The 11,744-nt window shown below is 42.3% G+C and overlaps 1 protein-coding gene across 1 annotated transcript in view; it reads right to left on the bottom strand.

Annotated features, from left to right (window-relative positions):
* Positions 1-5,157: 5,157 nt before the first annotated feature.
* Positions 5,158-11,744, bottom strand: part of ERMN (ermin) — a 24,273-nt gene continuing 17,686 nt past the window's right edge. The window contains exon 3 of the mRNA XM_019522384.1: positions 5,158-6,323. Within this exon, the coding sequence (XP_019377929.1) occupies positions 5,812-6,323 (512 nt within the window). The 3' untranslated portion in view covers positions 5,158-5,811. The remainder of the gene's footprint in view (positions 6,324-11,744) is intronic.

Below are 11,744 nucleotides of genomic sequence, written 5' to 3'. Positions count from 1 at the left end.
CAGCCCCCTCACCAGGTCATCACCCGTGGCCAGCACTAGATCCAACAAAGCATCTCCCCTGGTGGGGCTGTGCACCTCCTGGGTTAGATGGAGGTCCTGCACTCTGTCTAAGAACCTACGTGAGCATTCAGACCTGGCTGACTGCTTTTCCCAGCAGATGTCCGGGAAGTTCAGGTCCCCCATGATTACCACATCCTTAGCCTTCACTACCTCTGTGATCTGACCCAAGAATTCCTGGCCAAGCTCTTCTCCCTGCTTGGGAGGTCTGTAGTAGACCCCCACCGTCAAGTCTCTTTCCCCTCGACTGCCTTGTACTCTAACCCAAAGCACTTCAGAGTGCCCTTCCTCTGACTCCTTGTTAGAGATGGTCAGTTTTTTTTAAATCACGTACTCTGTTTCATTGCAGTGGGGGATAATCCTCTATTTTATGCACATGGATGTAATATACCCACATGTATATATTTATATGGCAATAAGTACTTTTATTTTTATTTGTTGAATTTTCCTGTAACATTTATATGTGAATTTTATCCTCTTACTTTAGTTTTAGTTTAAGCCTTTTCAAACTTAAGCATTTCTGGCATATACTTTGTGAATTTTCAATGTGTTCATCAAGACACTATGCAATGTAAATATATCAAATGACATATGTATAAGAACCAGAAGACAGATAGTTTCATTCATTATTTTGTTAAAGAGAAAGATGTACATATTTTTAAAATATAAACAAATGTACTTTATAAAATATGATTTATGGGTATTTCAGCTCAGTTCTTATATGTGGAAACATAACAGGCCTTCACACTGTACTTTTACCTGTACGTTTTTTGAATTTGAAAACTGAATTTGAAGGCGGAATCTGAAAACTTGGTTTATTTTCTACTAAAAACAAAAAATAGAAAAGGGAAGGGAGGTGACGGTGACAGAAGGAATTCTTAGAAAACGCGAATAAATGGAAATGAAGATTCTCATCTGGAGTGTTACTGTGATAACAGAGTTCTTATTGCTTTGAATTCCTTTCTATGTTTCCTAACTGCATTACTGTTGGGTAAAATGGAAACACTTCAATTTCTACTATTTATACTGTTTATGTGCATTATGCCTTTCATTCAGCTTAGACAACGAAAATAGATCTTTCTGTACTGTTGGGTGTTACACATGCTAGTTTTTGCTGACACTGTGTGTGTGGGGTGGGAGCAGAAGTGGAAAATAAAAAATATGCTTTCATTGCAGTAGTTAAACATAAATTGACAAAGCTTAATGAACAACTCCAGCTCCTCCCCACAAATATAAACTAACAACATAATATTAGCTTTCAGGGGGGACAGTAGTCAAGCCTTTCAAGTATGTCTGAGCTGTTCTCAGGGCCTAATCCTGCACCATATTTTTGAATGAGAATGTTACTGCTGCCTTCAGTAAAAAGATTGGGTCCCTTGCTGTGTACATAGATCCTTCTGTCTTAAATGGTCTTTCTGTGCCTTAGTTCTGCCTCAGAACTCATGATTTGTGGATAGAGGTATTATATAGTTCAATGGATGAGCTTTATTTCCAAAATTTAGGATCATTTATGTGGCGCTTCATAAAAGGCAAGGCAGCTTTGTTAGAAAGGTACAATAAAGGGGCTAGATCTAAGGATCTAGGTTCTATTGAGAGTTATGTCACAAGCCTGCTGGGTACCTTAGGGCAAGTCACTTTACATCCATCCCTCAGTTTCTTCAGCTGGAAAATGGAAATAATGATACTTAACCCTTCCTGGAGTACTAGAAATAAAGATGCTGCAGAAGAATTAGGTGTCATAACTATTCATGGCTCTACACTCATTTACACATCATATCTACCAAACCTTGGGTAGCTGAACAGACAGTAGTTTCTGGAAGGTCCCTCAGCTTTTGAGGAGTATGTCCAAGATCTCAGCACTCCCAATGTTGCTGCAGTCAGGGCAGCTGGATGCACCAGGTTTGGAATGTGTTGTAATTGAAAATCCCATAGAAGAGAAGAGGTTATCCCTCAACGTAAGCCACAATTTTAAGCCCCTCACATTGGTATTCACTTTAATAGGGGCCATGTTTGCTTCTTAATTTAATTGATTTTCTTACAGTGTAAGAAAGAAGCCCAAGTAGATGTGGGGGAGGAATAAATTGTTCAAAGGTCAGTCATCAATCTCAAGCTTTTCATGACCATGAAGAATAAGTTTGCTTTCCAAGTAAGACACAAGAGAGGCTAAGTTTTCTGAAATTAGTATTTCAAACTAGTTTTGTCCCGAGGAGGAAGCCAATCTAGGGGCTGGAACCGTGCAAAATTCCAAATTCTGCTGGCATCTTTCTGGACCACCCCAGCTATGGACATTCCTAAATCTATCAAAAACTGTATTTTATTATAGTTTTATATTTGAGTAGAAAGCTGGAACAACATAAAGCAAATGTGAGCACTGGTATTAATAAACAAAACCTGCAGGGCTACAATAGAACAGGAAAAAGCAATGTCTTTCACTAACAGAGGATTAAGGTCCATGTCAGACTGTGCAAAAGAAGAATGTATCTTCACAAAAGGTAACCTGATTCTTAGGTCCTGGCATTTAGGAGGCAGCAAAGCTACTGTTTGGAGTAGATACCGAATGACTGAAACTTGATTTCTGCTTGTTGTCAGAGTGGTCAGTGGAGACTGGACAGTGGATGGGAACTGACATTTATGTGTCTGTGAGTCAAAATCGTTCCTGGGCCACTCCTGCAGTAGTGAAGTTTACATACCATCCCTTGCTGAGGGATGGGCCTAAAGACACAATCCAGCCCTAGTTTGGCTTCCTCCTCAGGAGAAACCAGTCTGAAGTAACAATCCCATCTTACTCTACCTGTAAGCATCATATATATATATATACAATGCTTACAGGTAGAGTAAGATGGGATTGTATCTATATATACACAAACACACGCACACACAAGGCATGTCTACACAAGCTATGTTAATGCACATTAGCCTAATTTAATGCACATTATGGGTACACATCTACATGTGTGTGCCCTTAATGGACATTAAATGGCAAAATTAGGCTAATCATGCCTAAATTTGATACCTGCAAATGAAGGTATCAAATTTAGTTGTGATTAGTTAAAGTGCATTAACACATGTAAATGAAACCGGGCACTAACTTTAGCGCTGGGTCTGCCCAACCACTAGGGGCGCATGGCAGGACTTCAGGGACTTGGCACTGACTTTAGTGCCAAGTGCACTAACTTTAGTTCCAATTCCCAGCATGTGTAGGCACCTACCAAAAATTGCTTAATGCACATTAGCTTAATGCACATTTGCATTAAATTTAGTTGTGCTTAAATGCACATGTGGACACAGCCACACACATATACACACACATACATTGTGTGATCCTCTCAAATGAAAAAGTACATTATTTTTCTATGTGTCTTTTGTAGTTTTCTACAGCTTTTATTACAGAAAGTATTTTTACTCTGTTAGACTTGGATAGATGATAAATTCATAAAGGTCAAGCTTAAATGATCCTAAAGATGGAATTACCTTGCCAGCCCAAAAGATGGTCTCCTTCAGGTCCCAGGTGATGGATTTGGATGGTAAACTGTAGAGAAATCTGTACTCCAGCTGCCCATACCATACCTGTTTGGTACTTAAATTGATCTATTCTCTAGGGGTGTTACTTGTCAGCTTTTCTGAGCCAGCTAATTAACTCTCAATTATTTAAATGTGATGGAGTGTTTAGAAATGTTTTCCAACCACAACCTAAGCTAAAGAAAAATATGGGTTCTCAACACTATTGAAAGTTAATCCCCATTATTATTATTTATATAGAATTCTCACTCAATAGTCAGGATTGAGGTACTTTAAAATAAAAAAACTAAACTAAACTAAACAAAAACCCAAACAACAAAAACAGCAATATACCTTCATAAGAGCTAACTGCTTGGGTTTTCACAAACCAAAGAGCAGATAAACAAATCTGAATAGTACAATGAAGACTGTGTTTTGTTTGCACAATAAAGAATTGTCTTTTATTTTTTTTCCACATAGCCAATAAATAATTGCCTTTTATGTAGAACAGAAAATTTGAAACAGTAATGGATGCTGCTGGAAATGTAAACGTAATTATTAAAGAAGCATTATAGCAGACACAGTAGAAGCTACTGTAGTGATAAACTGAGTTCCTTTCCAATCTCTGCTCTCATTGTTTGTAGATGCTCAAACTTTCCTAAACAAATTCCTTCTGTGCTGGGAATTGTCAAGCTTGGCTTCAACCCAAGATGAATATTCCTTTCAAAATATTTAAACAAAATCAGCTTGTTTATACCATAGTCATTCAAGGGGTTAAAATAGAAAAATGTACAGAGATAACTTAGAAATAAGTGATATTTCAAATTTACCATGTTTTGGAAGTATCATTAAGATTTAAATTTAAGCTAAACTTGAAGAATGTTGAGTATATTTAAAAGTATGAAAATGTGTGAGAAAATCTTGGAGCCACAAATGGCAAAATTTGGAGAATACTAATTTTCTCTGTCTTCTTTTTTTTCATTGGTTGACAAGCATAGACACACCTGTATATGTGCTATGTACCATATATAAAAATGTTTATAAAATGCTGGCTTCCTGTGTGCATTTATCTAAATTACCAGTTCCTGCTAAAAGATTCACAAAAGATTATACATATCCCACATTAACATTAATTGCCCTAATTACTAAAGGATAATAAATTAACTATTTATACCGTAATCATCCATCATCCTTTCTTTTTATAAAAAGATAATATACCAGTAAGTTTTGAATTTAAAATGATACATCTACTCCTAAATAATTGGTGACACTTTGACCAGAGCTGCCTCACATTACTAAGGAAAGAAGTATGTAGTGACTTTGATACAAAGTGTTGCTTAGGAAAGTAGGGAAGGAATACTAACCAGAAAGACACTATTTCTTAATCACTGCTTAGCTCTTTTTCATTAATTTTACATACAACTTAATGTTGTTATATAAAATATTTCAACTGAAGGGAAAATATCTATTTGAGAATTTAAAACCATTTTAGTAATATAATAGTCTCAGCTGCTCATACCCTAAATTAATATGTAACCATTGGATGATACTGATGGTTGCAAATGCTGACTATAATGGTCTGAAAGGAAAGCAGTCCATACCAGATGAAAATATATTTATGAGTGGTACAGAAAGTTAAAAAGGACAAGGACTTTAATGCGTTTATTACCTCATCATATGAAACTTATGTACTAAATTTCTACAATTCTATATTTATAAGTTTATTCAATTAGTCCATCCCACCGGTACAAAATGGAATGATTTGTTTATACACACTAAAAGCCATTTTTTGTTTGTATCCACCAAAATAGGCAGATTTCAAAACAGAGAGCATTGCAATTGTAAACAGTTGTCTCTATTATTGTTACCGCACTCTAGTTCTACTGCAACTATTATGCTGCCTACTAATTGCCAGCAAGACCAATAGCACTGAAACATTTGTGCATGAGCCTATAGCATTACCAATTAATCTAAAAAATTTTACTGCTTAAAACCTGTTACAAAAATGGTATAGAAAAGAAAAAGAATAAGCTTTGAAACAAGTTGTACTAAGTTTAACAAACTGATGATTTTTTCCATCCTTTTTCCAATTTTTCCATATGATTTCAAAATGAAATACAGAAATTAAATCTTCACAGTATATTATGAAATTACACACAAAAAGGATATAATAATGGCCTGATATTGCATGAAGAGATGCATCTTGGAAAAATAAAATGAACTCTCAGCTTATGAAGCAAATTCTCCCCCTTCAGTTTATAAATGCATCATGGATTCAAATTCATCAATTCTTTGTTTTGTGTTTCCTTTTCTAATCTTCCGATAGGAGATTGTATTGTATTTAGAATAACTATGTTTGGAGACATCATTTTTTCCCCCAATTTCTAGCTGCTCCCCTGGTTTCTCAGCCTGGGAGTTAAAACTGGGACTGTTAGGAGGGGATTCCTCCCTCCCATTTTCTTGTTTCTTTAAATAAGACTCCTCACTGTTTTCTTTCTTATTTTCTGTCAACTGCACTTGTTCTTCCTCTTGAGCATCCTCGTCCTCTTTCCCTGCTGCCTTCTCTCTTGCTTTTAATTGCATCTCATCTTTAATTTGTACTTTGCGTTCAAGGATCTGCACCATTTCTTGCGCTCCTGCGGGTAGAAACTTCTCAGCCTTGTTAGCATGTTCAACCTTTCTTCCGTGAGGTTGCTTTGCATTCCTTTCTTCTTGCCTATTTACTTCACATTCCTTGGTGCTTACAGAAATTATCTCCTCATATTGCCCTGCAAAAAAAACAATAAGTACTAGATAAAGTATGGCACAGTCAGAATATTTTATGCTGCAACCTGCTAAAACAAAAGCTGAATTTTAGCCTGGATTTCTATAGCTTACAAATATACCAGCCCCTATCAAAAGGGTAGGATAACCCCTGTAACCATTTTCTGAAACAGATCCAAGAGTCAGTAGTTAAATACATATGCAGCCTGGATGTTCACAAATATCACCACCAATACCCATATATTTTACAAAGGGTTTCAGATTCTCACACTCTCTTTGTGCACCCTTATGTATTTTACTGATGATCTCCCTCATGCCTTTCTTCATGTTTATTACACATCTGCCCTTTAAGTGGAAGGGTAATATGATGCAGCGATGAGGATCCAGGACTAAGTAGGATTCATGCCACTCTGGGCTCTGCTTTTGGATCTGTTAAATAACACTACTTGAATTGCTTTGCCTCTGTTTTCTTTCCTTTTGTCTGTCTTGCCCATATTAGACTGTAAGGTCTTTGGAGAGGTATTCTATCACAAGCATTCATTACGGAAAATGTAAATAACTAATGTTGCTCAAGGTTCTGAAATCAATATTCTGAGGTCAGTAAATTCCAAAATTTCAGGGAACCACAAAATGTTTAATGTGCCAAGATTTCTCATACAATGTTAACTCAGCCACACCTTAGGACCAAGTGACAGCTCAGTTCCTACACACAGACAGTAGGAAAGAAAGGGGCACCCTATCTTTAAGACACGCGTACAGGGGCTGCTATATCTTCCAAGAATGGTAGGCGTGGTGGGTCATTCATGCTGCAAGCAGTACTGAGATTTCCAGAGAGACAGTTAAGCACATTACTGACAAGGCATCATAATTGCACTTCTGGCAGACCTCTTTGAATGGAGTTCACAAAATGAAGAAACAAACAAAAGTGCAACTTTCACTCTTTCCCAGGTGCCCAGACTGTGTTATGCCCTTGAAAACCTTATGTTTCCTGGCACGGGAGGACACAGGATTTTGTAAAGGGAGGTGTGCAAACAGTAACTGGCACTGCAGGTCTGGCTGCACCCCTCTGCCCCTTCCCCACCCCCTGCTTCACCATTAGGCAGATCTCACTGTGGCAGCAGCAGCTGGGGACTTTTCTCAAATCCCAGCATCAGATAAGAATCTTCCCCCTTTGCCCTTGCCACCCCCTCCTTTCCCCTCCATGCTCAGCAACAACCCATTCCCTATTATTCCCCCTTCTCCCACCCAAAGGTGCCAAGTATTTGGGGGCCTAAGTGTTCTGCCCCCACCCCCAGGAAGAGTGCTGTCACCTAAAATGTGTCAAACTTTCCCCATATCCATCATCTTAGCTCTCCCCACCCCATCCCCCGCCACCCCCAGCAAAACTAAAAGTCCACACCTATGCTCCCATAGCTGCCACTGTCCTCAGCTGACCTGTGGGAAGGGGGAGCTCCAGCACCCCCTTCCTGACCTAATCCAGCCAGGCTGCACATGGAGCCAGTCCCAGTTGGAGACAGTGGCAGCCTTGGTAGCAGCAGGCAGATTCCCCCACACTGAACCTGCTCCCAGGCTGGAAGGGAATAGTTGGGAAAACCAGGCAAGGAGGGGGAACCCACCCATTTCCACCACCGCTGCTGTCTCTGGCACAGCCCAACTCCCCATACAGCCCAGCCAGAGTGGGGCAGGACCTGCTGTGGGGCTTCTCCCACCCCCTGGGTCAGCAGTGGGTGGGGAAGGAAGGCAATGGGAGGGGGAAGGACGTGCTGCTGAGCAGGGAGAGAAAAGGAGGAGGGTGAATTCTTATATACTACTGGGACTTAAGCAGTCCCTGGCTGCTGTTCATGCAGCATGGTCCAAAAGGGAGTGCTACCATTTCATTACACCCCTTCTGGATCTGCCTCTGTTTCCTAAGACCACTACTAAGAAATACCCTTTCCCCTAATGTAGTACATGCTTCTATAGAGCTTTATTGTGCCATTATTTTTGCACTGATAGAGTTTTGCTGATTTTTTGTGGGGGTTTTTTTAAGAAAGGACAATTCTAAAGCCCTTTGGCCCATGCTTGTATACCTGTAAAGCTCAAGTTCTAATGCTCTAACAGCCCCGTTACCTGAATTTGCATTTCTGGAACTTCCCCAAAGTTAACCAGGAATTTTCTGAGGCACAGTTAACCAGGATGCTTGGCTATTGCCTAAATACTCAGCATGTTATTGAAGCTCGGGTTTTTAAGCTTTTCAAGAACAACAGTACTAAGGACTATAGTCAGGGATGAGTTACCTAAAATAGGTCTTAAAGTGCACAAACCTAATGCACAGTGTAAACTTTCTTGGTATACTTTCATTGTTCAGGTAACAACCTCTGGCAGCTTTTCTAGCAGACATTTTATGAGACATTAGCTCTATGTCTGCCCCTGCAGCCGGAAAGTTCTATCAGCTCCATCTGGGACACTTGCCAGTTCTTTAACCCGCGGCTACAGACATGGTATACGTTCCTCCAACAGGCACGAACATAAGGCGGTACTTACAAGCTCCACTGCATTGTGCTCAAAACTACTAAGCCTATTTGATTTTATGTTCTCTGCTGCTTCAGCAAATGATTCTAAAATTCCTTTAATCAGACAATGGTGCTAGCACTGTTTTGAACCACAGTAGATATTGTAAATGCAGGATTAACAGCTTCCAGAATTTTCTGTTGCACATGGTCTATCTTGTATTGTCAAACATTTACAATTTTATTTCAAAGCCATTTCTTTCTCCCAAGAAAAGAAAGAATATATTCATTAAAAGCTAGTTTGTGAAATCTTTCTTTGGAATGAGTATGTTACTTGGCAAGTATCTCTAAGATACTTGGCATAAGATACTAATCAATGTAAGTATAAGAGAGAACAACATTTTTTGGACCCCACAGTCTATTTTCAAAATCAGAGAAACATTTTCCTCTGCACCCACGCTTCTGTTCAAGAAGGTTAAAGAGACAGTTAACAACCCCCTAATTCTCTAGGTCAGGTTTTCAAGAACACATTCGATGAGACAGTACAGTCCTTAGTTACTCCAGTTTGTGTCCCTGGGAAATAGTTTCCATGAGACTTCAGGTCAATGATGGATCCACAAAGAGTAACACATTCTAGACAATTCTTTCCATATATCAACATATTTCACATCAGGGCACAGCAGAGATTTTACCCTTCTTGGCCACGGCCAGATGAGCACAGCCATGTGGTATGTGACACCACAGTCCTCATGTTCAGTTGTTCTCCATGCTGCAATGAAGCAGCACAGAGAAAAAAAACGGAGCAGCGCACATGAGAGCACCGTGCGCTGCTCAAAAGTGAAGTCTGGAGTTGTGCTGTGGCTGCCAGCCAAGCTCTGTGTCTCAGGATTGCCACTTCTGCTGGCCTAGGAGGCCCTGAGAACTCCAGATAGGGCTGCTGGGGCCAGCCCAGTGCTGGTCCCAGCCTCCCCTACTGCCCCCAGGGTAACTTGCCACTTTCCAGAGTAGGCTTGGCATGAGCATGCCCCAGGGACAACTAGCAGCAGCACAAGGTGCACTGCTGCTAGTTGTCCCGGGGGAACCAGACATCCCCACAACATGTGGACATGGCCTCTGGGCATGTCCACACCTGCAGGAATGTGAGCTTCCAGCAGCACAAATTAGTGTCCAAGATTTGTGCCTTGGCACATGTGCCTGAACCTGCGCTTTGGTGTGGGGCAAACCGACCCTGTCCAGCTCCTCCCAGATCTTAAGCTAGGGGGAGCTACAGGCTGGGGGCAGTCCCTGTGCTGGCCCCAGCAGTATAAGAAAGCTGTCCTGGTGAGCAACTCAGGGTTACTTGCTGTCAGGAGCCTCTGAGGCCCAGCCAGTTGGTATCTGCGGACATTAGCTCCTTGTGCCAGCTGGACTACTGCAGCAGCGCTGACCTAGAGTGGCCCACACACCTTCTACCTGGTACAGCAGTCTGGCAGTGGTGGTTGCTGCCTGGCTGTGACCTGATGCCACCTGTAACAGTACCCACCCCATTGGACCCACAGCCCCATGGCTGTGTGCCTGCCAGACCCAGATGGGGATCACACAGCCACCTGGGCTGTGGTACAGGCACTGCAGCTAAGCCTCCTGGTACCTCTGGACCAGCTGCCAGTAGGCTGTGGCTGCACAGTTAGCCTTCAGGTGGCACTGCTGTCACATCCTCTGGTGTCCCCCCTCTGCCATCTCAGCAGCTATCGCCTAGAAGATTTGCTCATTGCATTGGCCCATTTTGAACTGTCAAGGCACGTACTCCTGGACCCAAATGGCCAGGAGGTGAGCCTCATCATCTCCTCTCCAGCTGGGTCCCCAGTGCTGGCCCTGGGCAGGTTCCTCTGCCTGGGTCCCGCCACTTGCCCCACCATCAGGGATCCTGGTGTTCCCTGTTTAAAAAATGAAAATTCTCTCATTAAAAAACCCAAAATCTGTTTCTCCATGATTAAAATAAAACACCACTATATATAGAAAGATCAGTTGGGCAATGTTTTATTGATATTTTTACAATTTTAAAGCAATTTGGAAGCCTACCAGTACCTCTATCATCATAATAAAATGAATTTTAAATATCTGTACACTTTGGCGTTTGCTTTTGGGTTTTTTTATCATAGAAGAATCAGAACTGCACCAGCCCCCTTCGCACATCAAGATGTGGGGCGCTGAGCAGCACTGGGATGCCAGTGCCCTGCCTCTGCCCATGCCCTTTCCCCTCACTCCCAACCCACAGCCCTGCTAATGCCCCTGCCTGCTCCCCACTAGCTCCCTCCCAGCATCAGCTCTGTCCCAGCACCAGGACACGGATCCAGCTGCAGCTGTACCACCTGCTGCTTTGTGGCTCTTAAGCAGTGCCAACCCTTATTGTTCTTCTCCTTGTGCCTGTGCCCAGCCCCCAGTGAGCCCCATTCCATTCCTGGGAAGCTTTCAACTGAGTCTCAGGGAATGGGCTGGGCAAGGCCCTTCCCTTCCAGGCTGGCTTCCCCCTGCAGAGGCTGCTCTAATGAAGAATGCAGAACCCCCACCCCTCAGCAGTAGCAGCAGCCAGCAGTAGTCCACTGGGGCACTTGTGGCATACTGCTAGCAGAGTCCCCCAGCAGTGCGCAGTGCCATCTGAGACCCAGGGGCCAGCTCATGCCTCCATGAAGCCAGCCTAGCCCAATGGTGCACAGCTTCTGCATGCAGAGCCGAGAGCCCTGGGTGACAGCAGGAGCCAGCTCGGTCATTCCCGAAGTTGTACACCAGTGGGCTGGGCCAGTGCCATGTGGCACATGAAACCCCCGGGTCTCAGGCAGTTCCACATACCACCAGGGGCCTCTGCCAGCAGCAGATCACAAGTACCTCCATGGCCTGCTGCTGCTGTGGGGAAGCAGGGGCTGTGCACCATGCCGGGGGGTGGACGGGGGACCTACACCT

Source organism: Gavialis gangeticus, unplaced genomic scaffold (genome assembly GCF_001723915.1).
Source record: "Gavialis gangeticus isolate Ggan-Ray unplaced genomic scaffold, GavGan_comp1, whole genome shotgun sequence".
NCBI classification, from domain to species: Eukaryota; Metazoa; Chordata; order Crocodylia; family Gavialidae; genus Gavialis; species Gavialis gangeticus.
The sequence above is the reverse complement of the archived record's forward strand: the minus strand, read 5'-3'. Positions and strand labels throughout refer to the sequence as shown.